The 27,487-nt window shown below is 41.1% G+C and overlaps 2 protein-coding genes across 3 annotated transcripts in view; one reads left to right on the top strand and one right to left on the bottom strand.

The window, feature by feature from the left end:
- The first annotated feature begins 766 nt into the window (after window positions 1–766).
- On the top strand, window positions 767–10,074 carry sspn (sarcospan (Kras oncogene-associated gene)). The gene is made up of 3 exons (XM_033635507.2): window positions 767–1,203; window positions 4,136–4,222; window positions 6,470–10,074. The coding sequence occupies exons 1-3, from the start codon at window positions 970–972 to the stop codon at window positions 6,827–6,829; spliced, it is 681 nt and encodes a 226-aa protein (XP_033491398.1). The 5' UTR covers window positions 767–969; the 3' UTR covers window positions 6,830–10,074.
- A 3,213-nt stretch (window positions 10,075–13,287) lies between these two features.
- itpr2 (inositol 1,4,5-trisphosphate receptor, type 2) overlaps window positions 13,288–27,487 on the bottom strand; it is an 80,889-nt gene continuing 66,689 nt past the window's right edge. For both annotated transcript variants that reach the window (XM_033634213.2, XM_033634214.2), the window contains exons 56-57: window positions 17,249–17,410; window positions 13,288–14,589 (exon numbers count right to left, since the gene is read on the bottom strand). In XM_033634213.2, the coding sequence (XP_033490104.1) occupies window positions 14,509–14,589; window positions 17,249–17,410 (243 nt within the window). In that variant the 3' untranslated portion in view covers window positions 13,288–14,508. The remainder of the gene's footprint in view (window positions 14,590–17,248; window positions 17,411–27,487) is intronic.

Here is a 27,487-nt window from a genome sequence, read left to right as displayed (position 1 = left end):
TGCTCAAACACGTGCATCGAGGCTCTTTATCAATCTCAGCAAGGGTGCTGCTCTCCCACCGTCATCTGAGTGTCCTTAACTAATGATAAAATATTAACCATGGTATGACAAATATTGGCGTGATAAATGCTAAATGAGGTTTTGTGACTTTTTTATTTGGTGTCCTAAAAAAATAACATCCAAAGAAATCAGCAAATGTCCCAAAAGTGAATCAAAGTCAGTGAGTGTGTGGTGTCATTGCTTTGTTTACTAGTGATAAAAGTAAGAAAGTTACAGAACTTCCCATCAAAATATGTTTAATAATCCCAAAAGTTTTGTAAATGACAGGAAGTTAATCTGACTGTCAGAGACACCTGTTCCTCTCTTGTGGACATTTAAGTGCTCAAAAACACTATAAAATCCGAGCCCCTGTAATGCCCTCACGTGCCTTATGATCACATTACTTCTTCCTGTAAGTCATGTGACTCTTTCTGGCTGGCAGCATATGGCTCTCTTGTGTAACAGTGCTGACAAAGAGTGATCCAATCACCCTGGCTCTCAAATGAAGTGTGACCTCCTCTGCGCTGGCTTCTCATTAACTCATACCTGCTGATTTGCCTCCTTACTTTCCATTTCTTGTCTTCAACATAACTACAAATGAAATCATCTCACAGTCGTATGTTGGAATCCCCCTTTGTGACTTCCTGCCCCCCTTCCCTCCTCTTCCTTTCCCCCACAGTGTGCTGCCTGCTCTATATGTGGCACTGGAGCCGCTTTAGGAATCCAGTCCAAATGTTTTCCATATTAGTTCAGAGCCTTCTCTGTTTCCAAATAGCAGCCGAGCTGGGCTTATGGTGAGAGGAGGCTTTGGCAGGGAGGGGAAGGGAAGGGGAGAGAGGCAGACGGCAGGCAGGCTCATCCACCCCAAACAGTGCAACAGTAAAAGTCGAGAGTACAGAAAAGGAGAAGAGTGTAAAGAAAGGAGGAGAAATGGGGCAGGGGCAGAAAGGTTCCTCAGACAAGAAGGAGGGCAAGAAGAAGAAGAAGAGAGATGAAAGCCCAGCGCCAGAGGACGGCCATAAGTGCAGAGTCTGTCGCTTCCCTCTGCTCGTCGCCCTGCTCCAGCTGCTGTTGGGGGTGGCCATCACAGTCGTGGCCTTCCTTATGTTGGCCATCAGCCCCTCACTTCTGGCCAGGGAGACGCCACACTGGGCTGGAATCATTGTAAGCTCCATCCTTCTGCTCTAACATCAGCCACTGCATTCACATGTTTGCATGAACCCAGAGTCTCCATTTCTGATACTTCTGCATGTCCCGAAGATTTAATCCCTCAATGTGTTGCTCATCTTCACCACACTGCATGCCAACACTGGCCCTCACCCACCTGTCTCAGCCAGACGGTCACTGTAGGCATGGGAAATCACTGCTATTGTCATGTTCTAATAAATCTCCATCTGTCATATTCATCTGAATGCATACACCTGAATCTACAATCCGTCTCAGTCACACAAGCCTGCACCTTCTGTTGTTTTTGTTGCGTGTCCAACAAATTCTCAACATCTGGCCTGGTGAGACGAGCCAGCCTATCACAACATGTTACACTTCAGCTTGACCTTTGAACACCGAAGTAGCATCTAAATACCTTATTATTATTATTATTTGCAAATGTGATGTGCATTCTAGATTAGATTGTACTTGCATCATCCTTACCATCAAGACACACACATAAATACATCACACAGTTAATTTACTTCATCCAAAAGTTGACCTTGGACTTTAAAGGCACTTAAAGATTAACTTTAGACCTATATTTTTAATTAGGTTTATATAGGTAATGATGTATGTCATTTCAAAACTGCATTGCCCGAAAAGGTTCCAAGTTTTCTAAAGAACATTTGGTCATAAAACGTTAAGTTGAGCATGTGAAATATTGTACTAAAGTTGCAATTTACTTTATTTCACTAAAAGGAGTTGAAGTGTTCCATAAAATGTATGTACTGGTGTGTAAGCATTGACAGGAGGAGCTGAGGAGTCAGTTAAAGTGCCGAGGCCAAGACACACCAAACCGACATTAAAGAACTAGTGGCGACAAAGGCAGACTGTTGCGTCACCGTCGCCTCTGTCTCGGCCAAAAGTTGAACTTGAACACAACGTAAAGACTACAGCCAACAGTTAACTAGCACATTTATTCTGTGCCTGCGTGAGAGGAAATAACTCTCCTAAACAGCAGGTGGTGGTAGTCTGTATTCGTCTTTTAAAAAGGGAAACAGGAAAACCAACAGGACAGATTCAAGACGCTAGTTAGCCAGTTAGCACATTAACAAGACAGCCCAGTGTTGAAAGAGCAAACAATATTTACCGTGCACTCGTGAATAACAACACAAATGTTATGAACTGTTTAAGCTAAAGAGCTCAGAGCTGATAAAATTATTCTGATGTAATATAACAAGTTTGTTTCGATATCACGCCCTCTTGACTTTAGCCACTGCACCGAGCTGAGCTGCAAATCAGAGTGATTTCTCTCGCCCACAGGCTCCGACATCTTCAGCACTGATTCAACTCACTGAATCAGTCGAAAAACAGCCAACATGGGATGAATAGTGCCAATGATGACGGACACACTAAACTAGGACAACAGACGTTCACTGACAACTTGACATTGACCAACAGTCGACCATTAGCTTGGTGTGTCAGGGCCCTTAGAGCTGAAATCAGTTGAAATCAGTAAAATGTACCTGTTAAAAGCATGTGGAAGTTCAATTAAAGCCTTATAGGAAGCTGCCAGCTTATATGTAAGCAATGAAAGAAGTTAAACCAACAGTTGAGGAGTAAAAGCTGCCCGAGCACTGGAGATAAAGGAAGCTGGGTCACGGTAGTTGATGCCAAAACCATGAAAGTAACTCAAACGTCAGTTGGCGCATGAGCACTAAAAGCAGTTGAAGTGTCAGAGTGCTAGAGCTGACAGCAGTTGAAATCAGTTGAACTGAAAGCTGCACATACCTGTGAAATATCAGTCTAAATATTGTGGGACATTTCGGTGATAGTTTGTGTGTAAGCAATGAAAGAAGTTGAACTAATGTTTGAGGAGTGACAGCAGCTGAACTGTCAGCTGAAGTGTTACAGATATAACAAGCTAAAATGTCAGTTAGAGTCTCAGGCATGAAAGCAAATGAAATGTCAGTGGACATGTAAACACTGAAAACAGTTGAAGCATCAGTTGAGGGCAGTGAACATTTTATATGAAGAGTAAGAGATGGATGTTTGAATGCCAGTTAATCTATTAACAATAATAGTGCTTGAAATGAAATTTGAAGTGCTATATTAAGTTGAAGTGTGTTGACAGATGACATGTGACACGCTAAAAGCAGTTCAAGTGTAACTTTTTTACGCTGTTATTTTTGTTTGTTTGTTGCATATTTTAAAATATTTTTTTAAGTGAAATTTCTGTGAAATTTGGAATATTAAGAATAAAAAAAGGTCATTTTTCCTCATCAGTATAAATTAGAGTAAGATTTAAAGTCACATTTTGGTGATAGAAAAAAAACAAACATGTTGTTCCTGTTTGGATCCGCTCCTAGCTTATCACAGACGCCATCTGCTCTCGAAAACATCCCTGGACACCAACATCCCGAGTTAGATCCTCACGAGATTCAGCCAAGTGAAAAACACTGAGGTCATCAAGAACTTTCCAGAGAATCCTGAGTGCTTAAGAACCTGAGAAAAACATTTAAATAAGATGCTGCACGCCAGTCACAAGACTCCAATTGCACTGAAGGAGATAGAGAGTGAGTGTGTGTTTGTGCGTGTGTGTGTGTGTGTGTGTGTGTGTGTGTGTGTGTGTGAGGGAGAGAGAGAGATAGTAATGTAATCAGATGACAGCTTACTGCTGAGTCATGCAATATTAAGAGACACCCCTGAAAACCCAGGCACAGGATACTTCCTAGAACAAGTTTCTATACTGTATCTACCACACATACTGTACATCACATGCAGTAGGTATATACAACAACAAAGTACAGATGCAGCAACACAGATACATGTGTTGGTGGCATTTGTTGTAAGGCTTCAAAATGAGTATCACATTGATGTTTTTATCGTCCCAATATGAGTGAAACTAGCCAAACTGTGTCAAATATTTTCTGGTGTGTCGTTGCAGCTGTGTTTAGTTTCCATCGTGGGCTTCATCCTGTACTGCATCACCTACCGCCGTGACGAGAGATCGTCTTTGCAATTCTGTGTCAAGGTGAGTCGACACACCCTGTTTGACACATTCTCTGTTATGTCATGTGCGGAGTCAAATCAGGTCTCTCTATCAATGCACACTATGTCTCGTTGAAGCTGACCAAAGGTTTAGTGTGTGATCCAGACAGAGAAGACGTTTGCACAGATCAATGTTTTACCCACTGAGGTACTGTGATTGTTAGACAGCTGCTGTCAAGGAACTGCAACTGTAGATGACATACAGCGAAAGGCATTTAACTGCATTCTTGTTTAAAAGAGCTCCGTGGGGATTCCTATGAGTGAATGACTGCATTCATTAATCTGACTTGATTGTACAGCTTAATTAGCCGTACAATATATGCTGTTGGAATTTCAAGGCAATTAAAATCAGTCCGCCATTGTTTGCTACCGAGAGGCAGATCCTTGGAAGCAGCATCCTCTTCTTTTTTTCCCCTCCAGTCTGGCTCTCGTGTGCATACCAGGTTCAAATATGTACATAGATTGTGAAGACAGGGTTTCAAAACACTTCAACAGTATTTTGCCTTAAGAAGTGCAGCTAATTTGCAAAATGGTCTTTGCAGGAAGGCATGATAAAAAGCCAATTCTAGGTGTGTGTGTGTACTGTTTAGTTTTTTATACCATCAGACTGTCTGACTCACCAAAATAACAAGAATTTTCCTAATTAACATCTTTATGTACAAAGTTTGCAAAGCAGTCTCTGGAAATTTTAAATTGTCTTGTGAGAAGTTAACGAAATGATGCGTATTTCTTACTCTTTTTTGAGTTTAAGCCCTCAGTGTTAAGATTGCCGTTTTTATCCTTTTTCTGCACTTTCTCATCCAGAAGTACTGTTATATCAGAAATAAAGCCAAATTAAGTATCTACCATGCAGAAGTTCCCCCAAGAAACAACGTATAGACTCTCAATCATCACTTACGGCCCACTAGAAGTGTGTATTTTTCTGCAGAGATGCTGCCCCCTGCCTTCTTTTTTCTTATTTCCTTATTATTTTCTGTGTTCGGGACGTTATGGGCGTGTACATCCACAGCACTCAGGTGACGTCAGGGCTTTATAAAAATGTAGCAGCCAGGTGACGGACAGTAAGCAGCAGGCATCCAAGAGACACAGCCAACAATCCTGCATAGTGTACCTTTAAGTTAAATGAGTTGCAAGAACAGCTGCCATTAGCCCACAGTGCCTCTTTCTCTGGCCCTAAAAACTTTAATTTATGATTGCCATTAATTCAAAATACTGAATGATCTTATAGGTTGTTGTTTTTTTGCTTTAGAATATATGGCTTTGCTGTCAGTTTGCTTATTTACTTAAACTGCCCTTGGTGAAAGGAGTGAGTGAGTGGAGTGAGTAGATGCTGGAGACATTTCTGGTGTTAAGTGTAACTATGTTGTCAGATGAAGGTCTCTGGCTTTTGATCCCTTTCAAAGGATTACTATTGTTTCAAGATGCTCAGTTACTCAAACATTAGTTTTCAGAGTTTGTAAGTGTTCACTAAAAAGTGTTCAAGGACAACACATGTGCTATAAACAGCAACATAAATGTTGAGTCTCTTCAGTGTCTACCTGCTCTGTGTTTTCAGATCATTAGTAAAGTACATCATGTTCACGTAACACTTGTCGATGCACTTGGTCTACATACATTTCTCCTGTATCCGCCTATACTCCAGATTTCACAGCTGTTCCCAAATGAATTAAACGCCATTTCAAATCAAGCACCGCTCATCACTTGCATAATTCCATAAGCAGCATGTAACTGAGAGCAAAATACACCAGCGAATGAGGGCTCCTGTTATATAAGCGAAGGATTAAGATGAAGGTTTAGTGTTATTGAGATTGTGCAATTGCATAAACAACACAAAGCCTCTGTCACATTTTACAACTGTATTTTTAGACGCTCTCTGTTGTTCCACATGCTCGCACAGGACGCGTACTAAAGGTGGGAAGCGGCTGTAGCTGCAGGGCAGTCTTGCATATGCCATGTCTCCTCTGCGTTAAGAGCTGGGCTCCTACTCTGAGGGTCAGGCCTTGCCTTGTAGTATTGTGGGTAATCTCTTTGAATTCAACTTGCCACAGGCACTGAGCCAGCATGTCTGTTTCTAAGCTACAGTTTTGGCACTCTGGGTTAATCATCATGAGACAACAGACTAAAGCAGGAGCCAGACTTTCAGTAATACAACAGTTGAAGAGAAGAAAAGGTTTTTTGATCAAAGCGTTCTGGGTAAAAGTGCATGACCTTTGTCTTCTGCCCTCCGCAGCTCCTGTACTTCATCCTGTGTACAATCGGCCTGGTTATTTCAGTGCTGGTTATGGCGTTCGCCGGACACCACCACAGACAGGCCAATAGCTTCAGCTGTGAGCAGATGGGAGAGGACTGTGTGTGTACGCTGGATGAAAACGACCCAATAGCCCGCACCTTCATCTACGAGGGAGTCAGCAGCTGCGAGGACATCAACGGGACACTCTCACTCTACTTCCTGATCCAGATCCTGCTGAACCTGGCCCAAGCAATAGTCTGTGCCGTCGGTGCCTTTATCATGTGGAAGCACCGTTATCAGGTCTTCTTCGCCGGCCTACAGATCGGCTCTCCCTCCTCTCAGCAGTGGCACAAGGTTTAACACCATGATGACAGAGTTGATGGGATGACTGCGATCAGTCAGATCAGGTTGGAGGGTAGTGCCAGCAGTGTGATTACACTCTGTGGGAAGGAGACATTTGCCTTTTTGGTGTGTGCCGAAGTGTGTTTTCTTTGATATGAGTTTATATTAACCTTTTGTGGTAGTTGTATTATTATGGCTTTTTGCACAGATTTTGTATACCATATAAGTAACTTTATACTTCTAGTTTCCAGTGTTATAAAAGATAACTTGAATAGATGAAAGGAGCAAAACAAGTGGTTTATTTATAGATAATTTTTCCACATTTATAATTATCTTGCTCTCGTGACGTACATAATATAATCACAAGACAAATTATGAGCACAACACTGAAACCAAAATAGCTAATTTTGTTATGCACTTGACTCCAAAAATACACACAATAGCAACATTTCCTTTGGTTTGAGTTACTGAGTTTTAATGATCATGATTAGTTCCAGTAATGCTTTGAGTGGCAAACTGAATCACTGTGTTGTCGGATTAGGTTTGCAAAATGTTAAATAGCACTGCCTTAAGCTTTGTTTTCACTCAGAAAAAAAGTCAAATTTTGTCTAAATGCTGTAGCAAATATTAGCGACACATCCTTTTACGTCTTAATTCTAAAAAAAAAATCTGTATTAGTTTATTGCCTTTCAGTGTTTGACACACAACAGAAGCAAACTAGGTGCATTAACTCCATGAATATCCTCTCTTTTGTCTCCTTTTCTACTATATAAACTGCAGCTCTGTAAATATCGCATAAAAACTTGATATAAAACAACAGCAAAGTACTTTTAAGCTTAAAGAAGTAGCCCCTTTAATACTCCAAACAGTCCAAAACAGATCCTGACAGCAGTAACACAAGCTGGGCAGGGTACACTTCATGAGACTGGATCCAGACTGAACTGGGCTGTGGCTTGCGAAGGTGGATGCCAGGCCAGTAGCCAGCATGACTCAAACAGCCTGTAGGAGTCAAACTACTGCAGCCACAAAGGGAGGGGGGAAGGGGCCGGGGTGAGGAAAGGGGGGACTCAGACAGGCAGCTGGACGGAGGTCACTAAATCATCTCACGGTGTTTACAGCGTCTCGGGTTGTTTTCGTTCAGGCAGGACAGAGCAAAAGGGGTGAAACAACCACAGTAATGTAGGTTTGTATTTTTAAGAAGGCTTTGCCCTGCGCAGAGGTTCAGCTTTATTTTATTCTTACTCTCGTCTCAGGTGCCAACAGCAGTCGCCTACAGTCTATACATGCTGAGCAGGGAATGGTAAACGTGAGGCAGTTTCCGCAGCAAATTAGATGAACCATGTGCCCAGAGGGAGAGTGTAATTAGTGTGCAATGCAATCTACTTTCTCAATGCTGAAAAAAAAGGTTGATTGACTGGAAAAGATGTAAAAAAAAATGCTGTTTATTTTTCACCAAGTGTGGTGTTTGGGTGAGGGAAAAAAACCTGCCAACAAGTGCATTTCCTCTTTCGAGACTATCATGCTGTTTGTGGTTACAAATACAAATTTTTGTTTCAGTTATGCGCAGTTTCCTTTTTCCTGTTGTGTCACCACACACACGCAGTTAATACGCAGAGGGAGCCAATTCAGACCAAAGTATTACTCATATTCAAATGAAGGGACATGCCTTTGTCATTAATTTCATTGTTACCAGTAAAGACTGAAAACTGAGCAGAAACAGAATCAGTGAGCACAATAAGGTGCTCCACACCATAAGGCCTGCATATTAAAACAGAATTAATCATCCATATTGACTCGAATTATATAGTTCCGAAAGTTAAAGGGAAAGTTAGCCATCTTTTATATGGATGTCCAATCAGTGTGGATGGTAAATAAAGTGGATTAAAGTAATAAATTCCTCAGTGTGTGCTATATTAACTGAGAAAGCTAAGTTCACAGCCGCAAAATCTGTTGTTCTTCCTGCATCCAGTGATGTCATTTGATGCCACAGTGACATCATTGGAGGCAGGAAGAGCAACAGGCTATTTCAGCTTGCGTGCTCTAGATGCCACTCAAAAATCCTTGTTCTCTTCAGTTGCAAACTAGCTAAAGAGGATACATTTCACAGTGTTTTGGCTGATTAGATATTCAGCCGTATTTATTCAAGCACGAGTATATGGACGAAGAAATGCAGCGGAGACAGGACAAGGCTGCGGCCGTGCGAGCCAGGCAAGAGGATATGACCAGTGGAGAGCCTTCAGAACTTGAGCTGCTGAGGCCAAACACTGACTGGTGTTGCCTTTCCTCAAATTACCCTTCAATACCAACAGAAACTGAGTCATTCTGCTGCAATGAATTTCAGCACAGGCACTTTTTGTTAAACGCTGTCACCATGCCACCCCCGAAAGAGCCCATGCGTGTATCAAGTTTTACTTTTCACTCAGACAGAGGTTTGTTGGAGACCTTCAGGATCCTAAAGTTAAAACGGAAAAGATAACTGAGACCAGCAGGGTCGAGATGGCAGATGGCCATTAAGTGAGTCACCTCATGCTTTGTTTGCGTGGCAGAAGCTCACACGCACGGCATCCTGGTACAAATGGGCACTGACGACAGGGCTCAGGGAGCAGGAGAACTTAGGTTCTTGGTCAATATAGCACACACTGAGGAATCTATTGCTTTAATTGACTACATTTACCAACAGCACCAACTGGGCATGCACATAAACACACACATCTCATGGGTCATAAGTCATGATTGAGAGGGATCACTTCTATATGAGTCTATACATTGTTTTTTTTTTTTTTTTTTTTTTTTTTTTTTTTTAGGAAAATCCTGCATGGTATACTTTTAAAAAACATTATCGCATTTTTTGCAGTGAGAGCAGAGCTCAATTTGACAACAATCAGCAGAGAAAACTAAAAGAAGTTGTGTATCATTGTGGGTAATATTTATTACTTCTGTTTAATGGTGCATTTCACACACTGTAGAAGCTCACACTGTACATACTGCATGTACATGTGATGGAGGGCACGCCCGATTGCGGTGTTTTTTCCATGTGCTTGTTCGGTGTTGTGATGTTGATACCTCATGTGACTACAAAAGTTCAAACTTGCAGCCAGACACAGGAAGTCACATGCCAGTCATCACAGGGGCATGTTTATTTATAAAAAATGACAGTGAGGAGGGACCTTCCACCAATCCTCCTCGGTCACTAACAACTTTCTGTGTGGTCAATTGATCTTTCAAGGCCGAAAATAAATAAATAAATACATAAATAAATAAAAGACTGAGTGATATGTGATTCTGGTGGCAACTGACACTGCTGTGAATCTTTAGAAGAGACTGCAGAGGACAGAAGATCAATATGTGTATTGACACAAGTCATGGCAACTTGAAGACAACAGACTGAACTCTCATGCAGTATTTTAATTATGCAGCCAAACAGTTGAATATTTAGTTTAATTTGAAATTCAAAGTTTAGATCTGAATGCATTTCCCCTGCGAGATGTCCTTTTGGTCCTCTCAGTGCATCAAAGTCAAATCGCCTGACTCACTCGTACTGGGTAAAACACTGCCTGCAGCCACAGAGGTGTTTGGGACACTGCCTCGTATTTATTGACCTTCTCTGGGTGTTTTCTCACTCTCACTACTGAATACACACAGGCCAAGCACGTGACTCTTGACTGTGGTTTGCAAAGAGATTCAAAAATGACTGTTATCCAAATGTGTCAAAGGTTGCTTTCATAAAGTAAATAATACACCGCTCACGTGCATTAAAAAGGTTCAGCGTGTACTGTAGGGGATGAAATGAAGCGGACCATCTTGCGTATTATCCTGAGATTATTTCCCCCACTCGTTCCACGAGTTTTTTTTTTTGTAAGTGGATAACAAAGTTTAATATTTCCCTCCATGATCAAATAAATCTCAGCAGATAAAACGGTGCATGTTTGTTTAGTATCACAGTATGGCAATAAGACTTTTGCCAGACAGTAACGATTGTCCTGGTATTATCCTCTCCCCTCCCTTCCCTCTCTGAGTCCAATACATTCCAGTAATGCTGCACTTTACCCTCCTTGTCTATGCAGTGACAGCTGCTCACCATTATGGCACTGCGTGAGCTAATTTTAATGGCTGTCACAGGCAGCAGGAGCAAATGCAGGCCTGCCAGCGTAAACAGCGAACTGAAGCCAAAAAGGATGGGCTTCTCCGTAGAGGGTAAATGACAGGACGGGATAAAAGACCAGTTGAGGCCTTTCTGTGATTCCTTTATCATCTCAAATATGTAACACAAGCACAAACATACAGACAATCAGCCAGCCCCGGCTTTGAATGATCCATTTCCACAAGTACTGAGTGCTGAATTACCAACAATGTGAGCGGCTGTGCGGATGACAAGCCTAAATGTAACCGATGTTTCACACCTATAAAGGGAATTTCATTTCTTTATGAATAAACACGCTGCATCGTGAAGGAAGAACACAGGCTTTTGAATAGGCAGAAGCTATCAATGGCAGTAACTGCTTTTGTCACATCCTCTAGAACAGAGGCTCCTTGCCTCTTTTGTCTCATGTACACCCACAGCTCTAGTCAGATCACCTGAAGTACCCTTTCACCAACATGCCCTCATGTTTTAAATGTGTTCATCTGAAATGATTTTAAAGGTATAGTTCATCCCAAAATAAAAAATACATATTTTTCATCTTACCTGTAGTGCTGTTTATCAGTCTAGATTATTTTGGTGTGAGTTGCCAAGTGTTGGAGATATCAGGTGTAGAGATGTCTGTCTTCTGTCTAATACAGTGGAACTAGATGGCACTTGGCTTATGGTGCTAATAGTGCCAAAAAAATGAAAACCTCATCAGCAATGTCTCCTTTCAGAAATCATGACCCAGCTAATCCAGATATATAATAATAATAATAATGATAACCGAACTTGTTATAATCAGTTTCACGTAGGAACTATTTTCTCTCCACTGAACTACACCCGCCAACCAAATCACCATGCAAAAGGAAGCGTGCATCTACTCTGATGAGAGGCTTGTGCTTGTGACAGTGCGAGATGTAAGCATTAACGGTGTCCTGCTCAGCTGAGCTGTAACATTAGCTAGCTCAGTGGTGCTAGGTGAGCTAGCAGTAGATGCACTCTTCCTTCTGCACCATGATACGGTTTCATTATATTCAAGAGAAGAGCGACATCTCTACTGCCATTATCTCCAACACTCAGCAACTCACACCCAAACAATCTAGACTGATAAAAAGCACCACAGGTAGGAGGACAATATTTTTTGATTTTGTTCTGTTCCCTTAACCCTTTAACCCTTTGAAACCTGGATCGACATCAGTTTTCTTGAGCTGCATTCAGACGCCTTGGATGAGCATTTAAACCTTTGAAACCTGAGCAAATCAGTTTGATTTGTTCTCGAAAAAATAGGGGGAAAAATTTTTAAAAACTTGTAAAAGCTGAAGAGAAAATGAGCTGAAAATCAATGATTAAAATCTTAGAAAATTATTAAAAAAAAAAAAAAAAAAAAGGGAAAAAATGTCCAGAAGATCAGGATACGCTGTTATGGAAAATGAATGAATGACTGGGCAGAAAACTATGTGTATGATTATTATAATTAATCTATATATAATATCACATATTCAAACTTATGTAATGGAATACACATACGTATGGGTTTTTTTTTTTTTAAATTTTTATCCTTTTTTAAAGTCATTTCCTTGTTCATTTTTTTTTTTTAATTATTATTATTTTTCTTTTGTTGCTAATTTTCAGGCAATTTTCTTTTAACTTTAACTGGCTCATGCCCTTCTTCCCATGATCTTAAAAGAAATCAAGCCAATTTGCTCAAAGGGTTAAACTGGATATTATTCAACAACAACACAACACTATTGATATGTAAAAATGGATATTGCTACAACAATTCTTCATACAATTGAAATGTCAATGTACATTTGTACATAGTCGTTTATCTATTATGGTACAAGTAACCCTGGTTGGAAATGCCTGTTTTAGAGAACATGCATATATGTTATTTTTGTATTATGATTATGATTTATCTCATTTTAAAAGACTATTAAACCTGGATAACCGCAAAGCTTATGAGATAGACTGATGTAGGAACAAAGGTTAATTCCAGAGTCTGGTTTAATATCTGTGCATCATATCAGCTAATTAGCTGCAATTAAATGTCAACATGAGCTAAACAAAAGCAGCACAGTGACAGCATGCACATTGAATCTGGTAACCCTGCTTATAATACAAGATGACTACCCCCTGCTCCATGAGCTGAAACATGATCCGGTCTGAATGGAAACAGGTCTTTTCCTAGAGGCTCTCTGCTCCCTTCACGGACAAGCACAAGTGTGAGTAAGCTGAGTGTGGGTGGTGCAGAGGGGGTCGGGGTGAGTGTGGGGGAGTGCTCATTCATCCCCAACAACAACAACAAGGACTGAGGCCCAACTCTGTTTAGAAAGCTGCTGACTCAAAGCGATGAGTCTTGATACAAATTTATTCTTTATTATTTCTCTGACCAGATAAAACACATTTTTTTCTATAAACTTTGTTTAAACAGAAAGTGTCACAGGACAGTCACCATCGAGTGCATGCTCTCGTCATCTGCCATTAGTCGTGCAAGTTTAAAACACAAGTTCAGACTCAACAATCAACTGCAGTCCAGGAGAGACTAGTGAGGATGATTTACACTAAGACAACGAAACTTAAAGAAACAGTAGGAGATGAAGACGATATGATCTGATACAGTAAATATTACACTATTAGCTGACATCTCTATAAACATAATGTAACCCAGAACTGTAAGCTTACCATCTTCAGTCAGTACTACGTTATGTACCAAGATAAGATTTAGACTTAAAAGAAATTTCAAGTAAGTTCTGCACAGGTAATCATTATTTTTAATTCACATTTCTGTTATTTATATACTCTGTAGAAATCTATAAAAATGGTGACTGAAATGGTGCAGCAAATGCATCTTTAAACACAACACAAAGCATGCAAAAATAACACCCCAACTAACCAATGTTTCCAGTTACAGGCTTACATTTGTTTTTCTTTAAAAGTGCACTTTCAGCAGTTGTGATGTACTGTTTAGAAAAGTTAATGAGTAAGGCAGCATGATACCTTTTCCACAATGCAAAAATAATACTCCAGTTATGAACCGCAAATTTTCTCATAAATACAATTAGGACTCTAAAAAGGAAAAATGGAGAGTACTTGATGTTTGCACACACACTCTTCCCCAACAACCCCCTCCCAACTTCTCAACACTGCCAATCACTGACTGTGTGGCTTTTCCTCTGCTCTCTGACACATCAGCACCGAAGACGGTCGAGAAACGAGACGTGACAGTCTGCAGACTTGACAGCACTTAACCATTAACCTCACCTTAACATTTCACTCGACCTCTGTCTGGCACACTTACACTACACTGGCAGATGTGTGCCGTGCCGGGCCAATCATTCACAGAGGGTGTGCACAGACGGCCGGTAAAGAATGCTGGGTTAGCACATAAGGCACACTTTATATCCCATAAGGCAGTGATTGTGTCATAGAACAGGCACTATGTCAAAAATTACGTACACACTTGCATTTTGACATCATTGATTGTAAGTGTACTCTTGAGTACATGTATTGTTCTTAAGGCTGAAGTTTGTGTGTGTGTCTGCGTTTCTGGTTTTCTACTGCAGCCTGGAGCCCCTCAGTGGGCCGTGGTGTGGTGGTTGGGCTGAGGAGGACCCAGGAATCCGAGCCTCTGCTTGTTCTTCCTCTGCTCTGTCATCTGCGGAGGACACAGAGAGGGAAAATGAAACATCAACCTGGAGTGGCTTTTAATTTTGCATGTTGCAAACACATGATATGCCAACCTGTGTTTGTGCTGTTGTTACTGTTCTAGTGGGCACTTTATTATGCAAAATACAATGTTCCTGCTATGTTCACACATAATTATTACATTCCAGAGGGGAGTGTTTATCTATTTGAACTTGGAGTGCAGGTAAAATGACACTATAAATCTCCTCTCTGAGAGCGAGTAAATTCATTCAGACAAAACAAAATGAATCTTGGGCTCATTACTTTAAGAAATGAATCTTGATTAGCTGTGTTACAAAAACTACTGAATGGCACAACAAGGCTTCACAAATTAGTCACTTCAAGCGCTGCAAGCAAATTACTCTGAGAGTTTTACTAATTATTTAAGTTTTCCTTTTTGAGATATTACGGAAGAGATATTTCCCCTCCGAAGTTGTTTACAAACTGCTTTCTTTAGCCACTGTTGTGACTGGGAGGAACTAAAATGTCCCTTGGAAACTTCATTAGAGGACAACATCATGTGCTGCGCAGAACTGTGACCTGCACGTTGGATGTTGTATAAGTGTGGTGGGGAAGTTTCATGAATCAGAAGTGGCTGGTTTCTCACAACCATCACATTTGCAGTGGTTTCAGTTCTGACGTCATAAATGAAGGCCACTGGTTTTGTAAACCCTAAACTGTACATGCAGATTAAAGGAAACGGAGTATGCTGAGCAGAACCCTAAGAACCCACACAAACAAACAAACAGCAGCACACACACTAACTCTGAGCTGTGATAGTGTAAAGTGCCGAGGTCAGCAGAGGTGGTAATGAGGGAGGAGCTGCAGGAGCACTTTTCTCCCAGTCAGAAACAGTTTGAGTTGAGAGCTGGTGAGACCTGCAGTCCTCCCCTCATGACTGCAGAGCTGTGGTTTAGCTCGCATAAACACACTCACCTCTCAAAATTTCTGTTTATCACAGAGGCAGAGTGACATCCTCGCTAAACCCATGACTCATGAGTCAGAGCAGATCACTAAAGCTAAATTGGAATAATAAATGGCCTGCAGTAGGTCCTAAGTACAGATTCAGAGAAAGGCTTCGGTGTCCTGCTCAGGAGCACTTCAGCAGCACACAAACGTGGTTGTTACAGGAGTAACACAAGGGATCCCGGCCGGCAGGGAGACGTTAAGGCGCTGAACTGCTTACTAAGGTCGACATAGGTTGTTTTTTTGTTTACTTAAGTGTGCTCCTTCCCCAGTAGGAGCTGTTTTCACACATCTGGCAGAAGAGGAACAAGGACAGGCCTGTGACTGGAATCACATGCAGGCGAGGCAGGTGATGAGAGTGATCAGTCACACTGCAGCAGCAGAGCAAGTCATCCAAACAGCCAGAGGCTCACTGGCGGCAATCAGTTGCGTTGATCGCTGACGTGATAGTCACCTGTCATGCTGCGTTCAGGAGCATCACCATAGAGTCCACCTAGGCTACTGGGTAAAGAGATGGTGAGCGAAATGAGACTGCTGACGTCTCCTCTTCTGTGTGACCTATTGCCCTGCAGGTGTCTCAAGGTCAGGTAGCACGAGTTCACAGTCCATGTGCTATAGCTGGCAGAACAGCGTGCATCTAAACATGATGTTAGTATGACATAAACATTTTAAAAAGTGGAGGATTTTGCTTTAGATTAGAAATGCTCTGATTCATCGGTCTAGCCGATATGCACCTTGTTGGCTGGCATCAACTTATCTGCAAATAAGATGACATTCACTGATGGCAGTGGCTGATGTTTTGCTGTTGTGTCACATCAATTTTGTGCTGGTTAAAAAGCAGGGCTTGAGACTGACGGTGTCCTCCTGTCTTGGGGATAATAGAAAATGTGTTTCGGATGAATGCAGATCTTCCCCTGGACTCATTCCGGATGAAAGGACGCAGTAAACTCACTATCAGCGTGTCAGGAGGCAGGAGGAGAGCTAGTTAGCATTAGCTGTTAGCAGCTGGTGGCCACAACTAACAGCTAATGGAGGTTGCTTGGAGTTACATATGATGCATTCAAGCTCTGTTCAGTAAAATTGAGTATTGGGCAAAGGTAAATTCTAACACTATTACGGTGTGTTCAAATGTTATCATGTAAAATGTAGTTTTGGGTGGGAAACTTGAATAAATACAGCTGTTGGAAGGGGAAATTTGTTGATGTTTTCAGAGGGGGAATTATGATATATTACATATAGTAAAAAGTCTTTTGAGGCAGTTTTTCTTAAGGATGTTTTTCATGTGAAAGAAGGTTGTATTAAAGGCTATTTCATAAATTTGTAAGGTTGAATTTGTGCTCATTCAAAGACGTAATGAAGGGCTGAATGACTTAAAAACAGTTATTTTTTAAATGAGGATTTTTTTGTTTCTCTGACACAAAGGGGGATTAAATAACATAAAAAGAAAATAACAACAAAAAAAGGTGGTATCGATATCGGCTATTGGCCATTGGCCGACTTTATCGGCCACTTTTAAGCTCTGGAAACAGTATCGGCCCAGAATTTCACAATCAGTGTGCCCCTACTTTACATGAATCATCAGGCATTCAGTTCAGAGTACCACAGTGCTCAGACCAGAGCTTTTCCCACCACAGCATGAAAAATGGCCTGAAGTGGCACTGTACCTGTTCCTTGAGCTCAGCCAGCTGGCCAGACAGCTGAGCCACCAGAGTGACAGTGCTGTCCAGCTTCTCCTGCAGAGAGCGCATCTCATTCTGCTCGTTGTCTCCCTCACTGCTCACCAGAGACATGGCTCTCATACGGGGGAACCACTCCAAGTTCTTCTCCTGGGAGGAGAGAGGGAGAGATGAGATGTGAGAGAGGTGAAAGGCATAAAAGGCTGAAATAAAGCTGACTCAGTAGGTCAGGGAGACGGCAGCAACAGCATGCTGGCACAGACAACGGCAAGAAGGATTTGCATAGACGTGCAGGGAGCATTACAGAGCTAAAGCCAGACTGCAGGAGAGAGTAAACAGAGAGGTATTGGTAATTGGAGACAGGCATGGAGGTTTTATTATTAATCATTCCATCAGAATGGAAGTTGCTCTCTGTTTCGTGCTTGACAGTGTAAAATGTTTTAACCAGCACTGCTGTCTCTTGGATACCGCAGATAGCAATTATACACTAAATGAACAGTAACTGGCATTTCAATTCTCACCCACTCCAGCACACTGTTGATGCGGGAATGAGTCACTGTCGTCTATCAAGAACACAACTGGGAGTACAGTGTTATTAATATGTGTGTGTATGTGTGTGTGTAAGTGTGTGTGTGTGTGTGTGTGTGTGTTCTCATGTAAAATGGAGACATTTACTTTATCGTCTGTTTTTCCAACAGCGCAGTGGACAGGGCAAACCGTCTCCCGTCATGCCATGAGAAAACAGTGAGCAAAATGAACCTATGGCATTATGTAATGGACTTAAGTGCGTCTGTGTTTGTACATGTGTGGGTGTGTGTACTGTTGGCGTGCATCTGCATGGATATGTACATAGCAGACTGTGAGCAAGAGTGTGTGTTTTACAACACGCATGCTCTTGAAAGTGAGATAGGTTTCACAGAGACAGACTGCCATCAGCTGATCTTATGTAATATTCCTTTGCCAGTTCTTCTGATAAAAATTACTTAAAAGGTGCCGAGAGTGGGATTTGACTGGCACCACATTAAGTCCAGTAGGAGGAGTGAGGTATTCTCCCACCTACTCTTATATAAGAATAGACTACAGGGATAGAAAAAACGATCAGTGTGCGAGACGCCGAGGACAGAGAAGAGGACACGAGGAGAGGAGAGTCTGAGGGCGGAGAGGAAGGTGGGGTGTGTGGGTTATTTGTTTTTGTTTTCCTAATTAATAAATTTACCACAGTTTACTAAATGCAATATTAATGGCCTGCTCCAAAACTAAACTCACTTACCCATGAACAGGACCAAGAAACTAAGTTAGAAAAATCAAAAGAAAATGTAATCATCATTTGTTACTGCCTAGCATTGACAAACTCTTGCTTATTCCAAATTTAGGTCGGTCAAATCCGGAAAATTGATTTAAATTTGTGAAACATTCTGCTTTGAACTAGAAAATGAATAGCATGTGCGTCATATTTAATCATTTATGCCATGCACAAGAATAGAAAGGCACTGACAAACAACTTTTACCAGTAATTTGAGGTTATGAAAAACCAAGAACACAATTCTATTGTCACAATAGTAACCCTTTAATGTCCGCTTAACACACAACAACAAAACTTTTGTGAAAATAACTTTGTGTCATATTTGTCACCATATTGTGACAGAAGAACATGAGACAGAAAAAAGCATGTCCCTCCTCCTCTTCTTGCTGCTTCTAATGGCATTCCCTAGAATTGACTGCAGCGCACCAAAAACAGCCAATCAGAGCCGAGGAGTCTCTAACCCAGCTTTCAATCATGGTAATCACTACTCATGAACAGCAGTCAAACTGTCAAACTAGGCAGCGCTGATCAAAAATGAATAAAGAGTCTGTAACTGCATTGCCTGTTTCTCACCTCAAATGTTTTCATGAATGTTTTTTATTGTACTGTTTAGCTGTAAAATGGGAAAATTTGTGACCAAGCCACCATGTTGGAGTCGACCAAAGTAGGCTACCAAGAACTGCCCACTGGCCAGACCAACATTCTCATTTTACAGCTAAACAGTGCACTAAAATATGTTCCTGAAAACTTTTGATATTAGAAATAGGCAGTGCAGTAACAGAATCTTGATTCATATTTGATCAGAGCTGTCTTTGACAGTTTTACCACAATTCACGTGCAGCAATTGACAACTGCGTTAGAGACTCCTTGGCTCTGATTGGTTGTAAATATTATGGAGGGGAGGAGTTTCACAGGCACATCAGACATCACGGAGCTTTCCATTGAAATGAATGGACTTCCTGTTGCCTCGTCTTTGTACACATATGTAAATGGAAACGAGGCATAAATCCTACACACTGGACCTTTAATACTTACAGATAAAACATGTTATACAACAGTTAGTTCCGGCCCTGCAATCTGATTGGTCGAGAGACAGTAAAACCGTGATGATATTGAGTACAACATCACGGTTATTTCACTGTGTATGTATCACTCCGCCTCACAGCTGATCGCAATCAACAATCAAATCAAAACTGACGGTTAGTGTCAGTTAGGTCAGCAGTTGCGTTGTAGGCTAATTAATTCATCCACTGTCAAACAGCCAAAAATATGGATTTATTTCTTAAAATAAGTTTTGAATTGAACTATGAATGGTCATCAGAGAAAGATGAGGGAGAGGAGAAGCTGAATCCATCTGAGCACACATCCAGGTTTGTCAGTGTTTCATCAGCGGAGCTCAACGACTTGGAGAAAAGCAACATACTGTCAGATCAGAAGGCAGAGTCGGCTGTGCCTGTGAAGTGACAGTCCACCATGCAGTCACCAGAAACTTATTTCACCGGCTGCACAATTAATGGAAATGTGCAGATAAATGTGTATAAAGACTAAGTGCCTGGCGCACCATGTCTGCGTTACATAGCAACGGTGACAGCAGAGTCCTGAGGGAACTATTTTTGTTGGCGGAAGACAAATAAAATGCTTAAATTATCTATTTTGTCCTCATTTTTCAACATTTCTTAATCAGCCTTGCTTATTTAACTGTTGAACTGTTGTATAAAAGCAATATCACACTCGAACTCGTGATGTTGTACTGTGGCCTCGTGGCTACGACCGAATCACAGCCGTGACGATATCACAGTACAACATCACTCCCTCTCGTGTGATATTGCTTAATTAACAGCCTCACATTTAGCATCATTCTCTGCTAAAAGTTCACATTCTAACATTTAATGTTTCATCATGCTAAATGTTAGCATGTTGGTGTGTTAGCTCAAAGTTAGGCCCTCTGAGGCAGACGAGTGAGGACTGGAGGTGGGGGTGAAAGAACTGGTTGCAGATACACATAATACTGTTAATGGGTGGCTTTCCATGTACTTGCACTTTCTAAAACTAGGTTACTTTTCTTTCACTTAAGATTTTTTGATAAGGTGCAGTTCTCTGCTACTTCTGCGACCATTATGACACATATAGGCTCTCTTTACAGTGACGAAACAACCAACACTTTTTTACAAAGACCCGGCTGCCACCTTTAACAACATTACTGAATTAAAGACAGATTGCTAGTCTTGTCAGTTAATGCTCAAAGGTTGTTGTTAGGGAGCTGCACCGGCCCTTTTGCAGTAAATGTATTCATGTACATCTGACTCTGAATACTCTGCAAAAAGAGGCCCTTCATGTCATTACTGCAGTTTAACTTTTGGTTGTTTTGCACACCGCTTTTTACTTTTGACTAGAATACTTTTTCCGTCCCTGACTACAGGGGAAGCAGTTAGACTGATTAAGTATGACTGTTGAGTCGCACAGTATGAATCGAGTCATTCTATAAGAGCTTGCCTGAGAATCCTGGGCTAATTTGGGCCTCAGGCATCAAGGGGCCGATAAAATAAAAAGAATAGCTTCCTTGCTCACAGCTTCAAAACCACAAGGAAGGCTCTGTGAGCTCAAAGACAAAGCCTCAACGTCACTGAAACTGAAGACTATCTGATGCTTGTTTCATCAAGTCATCCATAACTGATGGATTAGGTAACCTCAAAGATTCAATAAAGGGACTTAAGAAATGTCACTGGGGTGAAAACAATATCCCGTTTGAACGTACAGTCACTCAAGTCGGTCAAAGCATCATCTCTAAATCGATGATATGAAGTTAAGCAGTGACTGTACAGAATCTGAGCCACCCAGCTCACGTCTTGTTGCTGTTCATTAGACAGTACAGTAGTCCACTGTGTGCTGTGCTGCACTGTCTAAATGAGTCAAGGCTTTAGTCTTGCTTCACTGATCCATTTAAACACCTCAGTGAGCACGAATTTACAGACATTCATGTGCTTCTCACTCTGCTGCCGTCGCCATATTGTTCATGTGTTTCACCACGTCCTGTAAATGTACACATTGTACTTCAGCTGTGAGAGCCACAACACCATAGAGAAAAGTTGGGTTGGTGCTGTAAATAAATTGTGGGAACAACTTCAGATGTCACAAGTCTCAGATGCTACAGCAAGGCTGACAAATTACTGCTCCTGTTGAAGTTGCTATTTGTCTTTAATAACACTACTACTTGTAATTTTTTTTTTTACATTCAGCCATCAATTTTTTTTTACGTTTCTGAGATGAGAAAAAATACAACCCTACGACAATACGATAATCCATTTCCCAGGCGCTACAAATAACCTTTTACATAACTACTTGAATAATTTGTATTTGGTAAATGCAAGTGGCAGCCTCGGGGGCTGAAAAATGAAGCCAAAACGAAACTGCCAAAAGCTGCAATTCTTTGAATGGCCACATGGGGCTGGCATCAGAAGTGAGTCAATCCCCATAGACTCCCATGTTAAAGGCCCAACTCTGCAACAGAAGTAAACATGTTTACTGCCTGGTACAAGAATGATTTTGGTCTCTCTAGCTAATTTTCCTGTTGATGACAACTGTACTGGGGGTGCATTTTTATTTGACTTACCTGATTACTTTTTATGAAGGCTTAAAGTTACGCATTATTAAGGGCGGGTTGCTTTGAGTGACAAGTTGTCTGCTGGTAGTGTTCTTGGCTTCTAAGTCAGATCCACCCCTTGCTCCTTTGCCAGCCTCTTGCCCAAATATGATCAACATGGCTTCAAAAAATGAAGACTGCAACAGCCGAAATGCCAAACTCGAGGCTTCAAACAGGAGTCCACAAAGCAATGGGTGAGGTCACAGTAGCTACATTCATTATTCTTGCAGTCTATGGGTAGACAGTTTGTCTGTTTTCTTTAATAGCTCTCAAACTGTAAATTTAGTGAAATTAGTAATGAATGAATACGTGGTTAATTCAATTTAATGAATAGTTTTAAGTGGAATCTCTTCAAACAGCTATATGATCTGTATCCATGACCATACTTGGAGTGGGCGGAGTTTAAATTAAAGTGGGCATGGGCTGATCTTGGAGTGGGTGGGGCCTAAACAGAAGTTGATATTTTATATCACCATAATACAGTGTCTTTCAGCAGAGGAATTGTTCTCCGTTTCCTGCCCAGGGACCACAGATGAAAATCAGCTTATAGCTAACTCTGATGTAGCTGTGCACTGTCCCTGTTAAACAAATAAAATAAACAAATAAATATATTAAGCCTGAAATTTATGAGATGATCAGAGGTTTCCATATTTATTATCTATTAAAAAACTATTCACAGAACAATCTCAGAATCAAGCTTCAGATCATTTTTAATCACAAGAAACTGAACACAGCTACTCAAATGAGGATTTTCCTTCATTACAAGTGCTGATATTGACACATTTTACTCGAATAATACTCGTATTTGTAAAAAGTGCATTATCTATAACGGATATTTGCCTCAACCCTATAAAACCCCAAACATTTCATGGTTACAGTTTCTAAAATGTGAGGATTTTCGGTGTTTTTTTTTTTTTTTTCCTTTTTATATATAATTTCAAATTCAGGACCTTTGGCTTTTTTCACTTTTAGTCAGGAAGAATAAAAAAAACTTAAAAAACTTTCTGACAGGTAGTTGAGACTGTTTAGTTTGGAGACTTATTTATTTGTAAAGAAACATAACAAATAGTCATTATATTAATATATGATCCAATTATCTGTAGCTTGTGATATACTATGCTGTGCTCCTGATATTATCACCATTCCTCAAAAAATGTACATTTATTGTGACTGTGATTAAACATTACTGTAGCTCTCTGTATTTCTGGTTGTGCCCACAGTAATAAAATGATTCACCCTTACATGCAGTCGTGTGCACTCTGGTCAGGAAGTTAAGCTAAAAGTAGCAGAGTTCCGGCTACTGAATGACGTCGCTTGTTATACACGACCACAGATACACAAGAGTGTCAAGAGATACAATGACACAGCACACACAGAGTTCTGCAGATAGTATCACTTACCACAGTCACCAGACACACACACACACACACATGCACACACACACTCATACAAGCACTTCAGCTGAGCAGTTTCTGAAGAGCTGAGTAGTTTCATAAAGCAAACTCTGACCTCTGCCCACCACAAGTACCTTTTCCATTCAGATAACTCTGTTGCTGCTGCTGTTAGGAACGTGTTACATGTGTGTTGTAAAGTCAATAAAGGATTCATGATGTGACGGTGACTCTGTGTGTGTGCGTGTGTGTTAGAGAGAGAAAGGGACAGGAGAGCACGTGCCAGGCAGGGCTGAGCTATTAGCAGGCCACTTGAGATGGGTTATGTAACAGCGTTGTGGCTGCTGCAGTACCTGCTAGGCCTGTAGTCGCTGTCATAATTTTACACACAAACACCCGCACACTAATTCCCATCCACATGCACAACACACCAACAGGACAGACACGCAGTGTAACACGATCCTACTCTTGTGCTTGGCACCACATCACTCTGTCCTACCCAACCAGATGCACTCATTAGGGCAGTCTGTGTGCGTGTGTGTGTGCACGCGCGTACGTGCCTGCGTGCGTGTGTGTGTGTGTGTGTGAGAGTGAGGTCATCGGGTTTCAGCTCTTTTCCAACAAGGAAAGGAGAGGGCAGAGTTTTTATTAGTCCAGTAGCTTCATGTTAAGTTGTCTGCCCCAAAACTGTAGTGCAGGGGATTATGGTATAAAGACGGAGCTTAACAATGGAGCCCTAAACTGCCCCCTCCCCACTCCCACCTGCCCTCAAACACACACACATATCCCCACCAAACATCAAGCCAAACTGTGGGTGCAGCTTGAAGAGGGCCAATGTAGCAGGCTCCTGCAGGGACCAACATCACGGACTCCTATACTTTCTAATTCAGACGTTTTTCCATTACAGTTTCTGTCACTGCACCTATGCTCTCTCTAAGCCAGAGTAATTCACTGTGTGTGAGCAGATTAGGGTCTAGCAATTTAGTATAAGGCTTCCATAAAGTTCCCGAAAAGTTAACTTTTGTCACATTTTTTTTTCCGTTGTGTCACCTTTTTGCACATTGAATAGATCCTTTCTGCATCTAAAGAGCCTCCTGTACTTTTTGTGTCAGTGTGCAGACATTTTTCTTCTATGGGTTGGGACTTCCATAAAGTTGACTGATGAACCAGAGGCAGATTAAGAATATTTCACCTCAGTTAAATTATTAATGTTGCACTACATTTCTGCCAGATGCCACTGTTTTGTTATTTTTGTATTGTACATGCAGCTTGCAGTCTATACCATGTATGGTTGATTTAAGGTCACTAAAAATCTGCATCTGGAAAAAAAGACTGGTCAAAATAGACAGAGATATCCTGACTTTAGTTACTAGTATCATTTCTATAAACACATATTTGCATATGTATGTGGAATACGTAGGCAACGGGACAAGATTTAGGTATGGGAAGCGCTCTGGTCTCTCTTTGTAGTCTGTTTGTAGTCCGAGTATTACTGACCAACCCCATTTGAACAGTAGGTAAAAGGTCTGTGTTGAGCGGTACAACGCAATCTTGCCACAATCTCAGAACCCATCTTCTATTGTCTGACAGCTATTTAACTTCTAATTATATTTATCTGCATTCATGTGCAGATATCTGTGTCTGTGGAGATTAGCCGAAATGACAGGACAGACACAGGAAGTGGCCACGCTCAGCAGTCAGACAGGAGTCACATTCCAAACCACTCACAGCCGACAGATCTTTCCCTTCTTCCGTAAATATTCAGTCTGATAAATACGATAAAGTTGATCATTTTAGTGCAGGGCTACCCAGAGCTTTACATCTGTCACATGGACAATAGGCCTACACACTTATAAACAGCACCTGGAAGAAGATCAGCTCTGCACTCAGGATTTCAGGTTAATAGGCTAAACCATTCTTGTTAAGGCTGCTTAGCAACCTCAGACGCAACTTGACACCGCTCTCATGAAAGCTTGCACAAAAAAGGCACAAGATTAGCGCCCAGCGCCCGACCTCGCATTTTCCAGGCTGTTTAAAACATGGCATGTGTATGGCCCCTAATTTCCAGGGCTGGTACCTGTGGTTATCACACAGGCTAGTTAATAACATGTTGGGCAGGAAATCCGAAGTGTGGGATCATTTTGAGAAGGTGAAGGACGAACCCAAGGTGATATGTAAACTCATCTTCATTCGTCGACTACAAATATGACGTATCATGCGAAACATGTGAGTAGCTACATGCCCATCAGCCACTTAGCACAATCATTACTGCTTTGCCGACAGCGTCATTAACAGGCGGCTCGCTCAGTGTGTGACATGCACTTGTAAATAAAATATAGGCCTATATTAATGAAGGGTCATTAGTACGGTTTTGTGTTTCTCTGTAATGTAGCACAGTGTTAACAATGTTACTGATACTATTCTTTCTCACACCTTCAACTCAAAGCATTGCGTTGCCCCGCCCAAAATATATCATTTCATAATTAAATTTATATTGTAAACATGCGGGCGACTAGTCGACTAATGGCCCTAAATTACGACTATTGGTCGACAGGGAAAATTCTTGGTCGGGGGCAGCCCTACTGGCTACACTGGAATTCCCAAATATTGCCCTCAGAGGCTTACCGTCATCAGACCTATAGCCAGTGGGTTCCGAGATTGGTCACTAGTAGGGCCCAAACCCTTTTGATTGTTGTGAGTGTGGTTGGTTGTGTTTGATTTTAACTAAAATCTTTTTTGTCCATGCTAATCATATTTAAAGGTTCTTTGTAAAGTGTAAAATGTTGACAATGATGAAGGCCACAGGTCTAAACATGTTAGTCTGACAGTAAAGTTAATACTATTTGCTGAAGGTCTAACCCTTTTAACGTAACACTTCCCACAAAATGACCATTTGTATATCAGTTCCTCATCCCGTATTACCTCAAATTTGTGAGGAAAACTTTGTTTTTTGCGCATGTCACCATGGTGAACAAAGAATCCAAAAACAGCGAACATTCTTGGTAAATTAAAGTAAAGGGGGAACAGCAAAATTATATCAAAACATCTGCTTATGAGCTCTAACACAACTCGTGCAGTATAATCCAAGTCTCACTGGTTCAGTCGTATGCTCAGTACTTCCCAAACACATGCATTTTGCTAAAACTTTACTATTTAAAACACTTCCACATATGAATAGTGTGCCTGGGCAACTCAATAGAATGCACGAGCAGAGCTCAAACATGCGCTTGCCCATGCCGGCTCGCAGTGTTTTAAGTAGTAAGGTTTTAGCGAAAATGCATGTGTTTTGGATGACGACTGGATGAATGAAACTTGGATTAGACTCACACGAGTTGTGTCAGAGTTTGTAAATGGATGTTTTAATATAGTTTTGTGGGCTGTCTTTACTTCAGTTCATCAAATCTTTAATTTTCATTTTAAAGGCCAATCAGATTCTTATTATGAGTTCTGAGGTCCTAGATGGACAAAAACTAAGTCTGCCACAGCTGGACCAGTTTTTGCTAGTTGAGTTTCTGTTTGAATCTTAATAAGTAATGATGAAGGGTTTTTTTTCTTCTCGAAACGCTATCTTTAATTGTTCCTTGGTCAGACATAAAACATTAATGTTACTGAGAAAACTAAAGATGCTGAACCAAGTTTTCAGGGGCTTTAAAATGATGTTTTATAAGAATAATGAAAGAATATTCTTTTTATGAAACTCATGGGTGCTACATTAAGAAACAAAATGGAAACAAAAGAGGTTTCAGCCTGCTCTTTTTCTGCGTGTGTTTCTGCTCTGCAGCATGTTAGGAGGTGTTAATATAAATTCCTGACTCATCATTACCTCATCACACAGTGATACCTTGGCCTCGCATCACAGAGTCGACCTGTTGGAGGACCCACTGATGCATATT

This window comes from Epinephelus lanceolatus, chromosome 5 (genome assembly GCF_041903045.1).
Source record: "Epinephelus lanceolatus isolate andai-2023 chromosome 5, ASM4190304v1, whole genome shotgun sequence".
Classification (NCBI taxonomy): Eukaryota; Metazoa; Chordata; class Actinopteri; order Perciformes; family Serranidae; genus Epinephelus; species Epinephelus lanceolatus.
The sequence above is the reverse complement of the archived record's forward strand: the minus strand, read 5'-3'. Positions and strand labels throughout refer to the sequence as shown.

Bases quoted from the DNA above. Each gene is read 5' to 3' on its own strand.
- sspn (XM_033635507.2), top strand. From the start codon at position 970: ATGGGGCAGGGGCAGAAAGGTTCCTCAGACAAGAAGGAGGGCAAGAAG. The intron at 1,204-4,135 runs GTAAGCTCCATC...GTGTCGTTGCAG, and splicing joins CACACTGGGCTGGAATCATT to CTGTGTTTAGTTTCCATCGT. The intron at 4,223-6,469 runs GTGAGTCGACAC...TGCCCTCCGCAG, and splicing joins CTTTGCAATTCTGTGTCAAG to CTCCTGTACTTCATCCTGTG.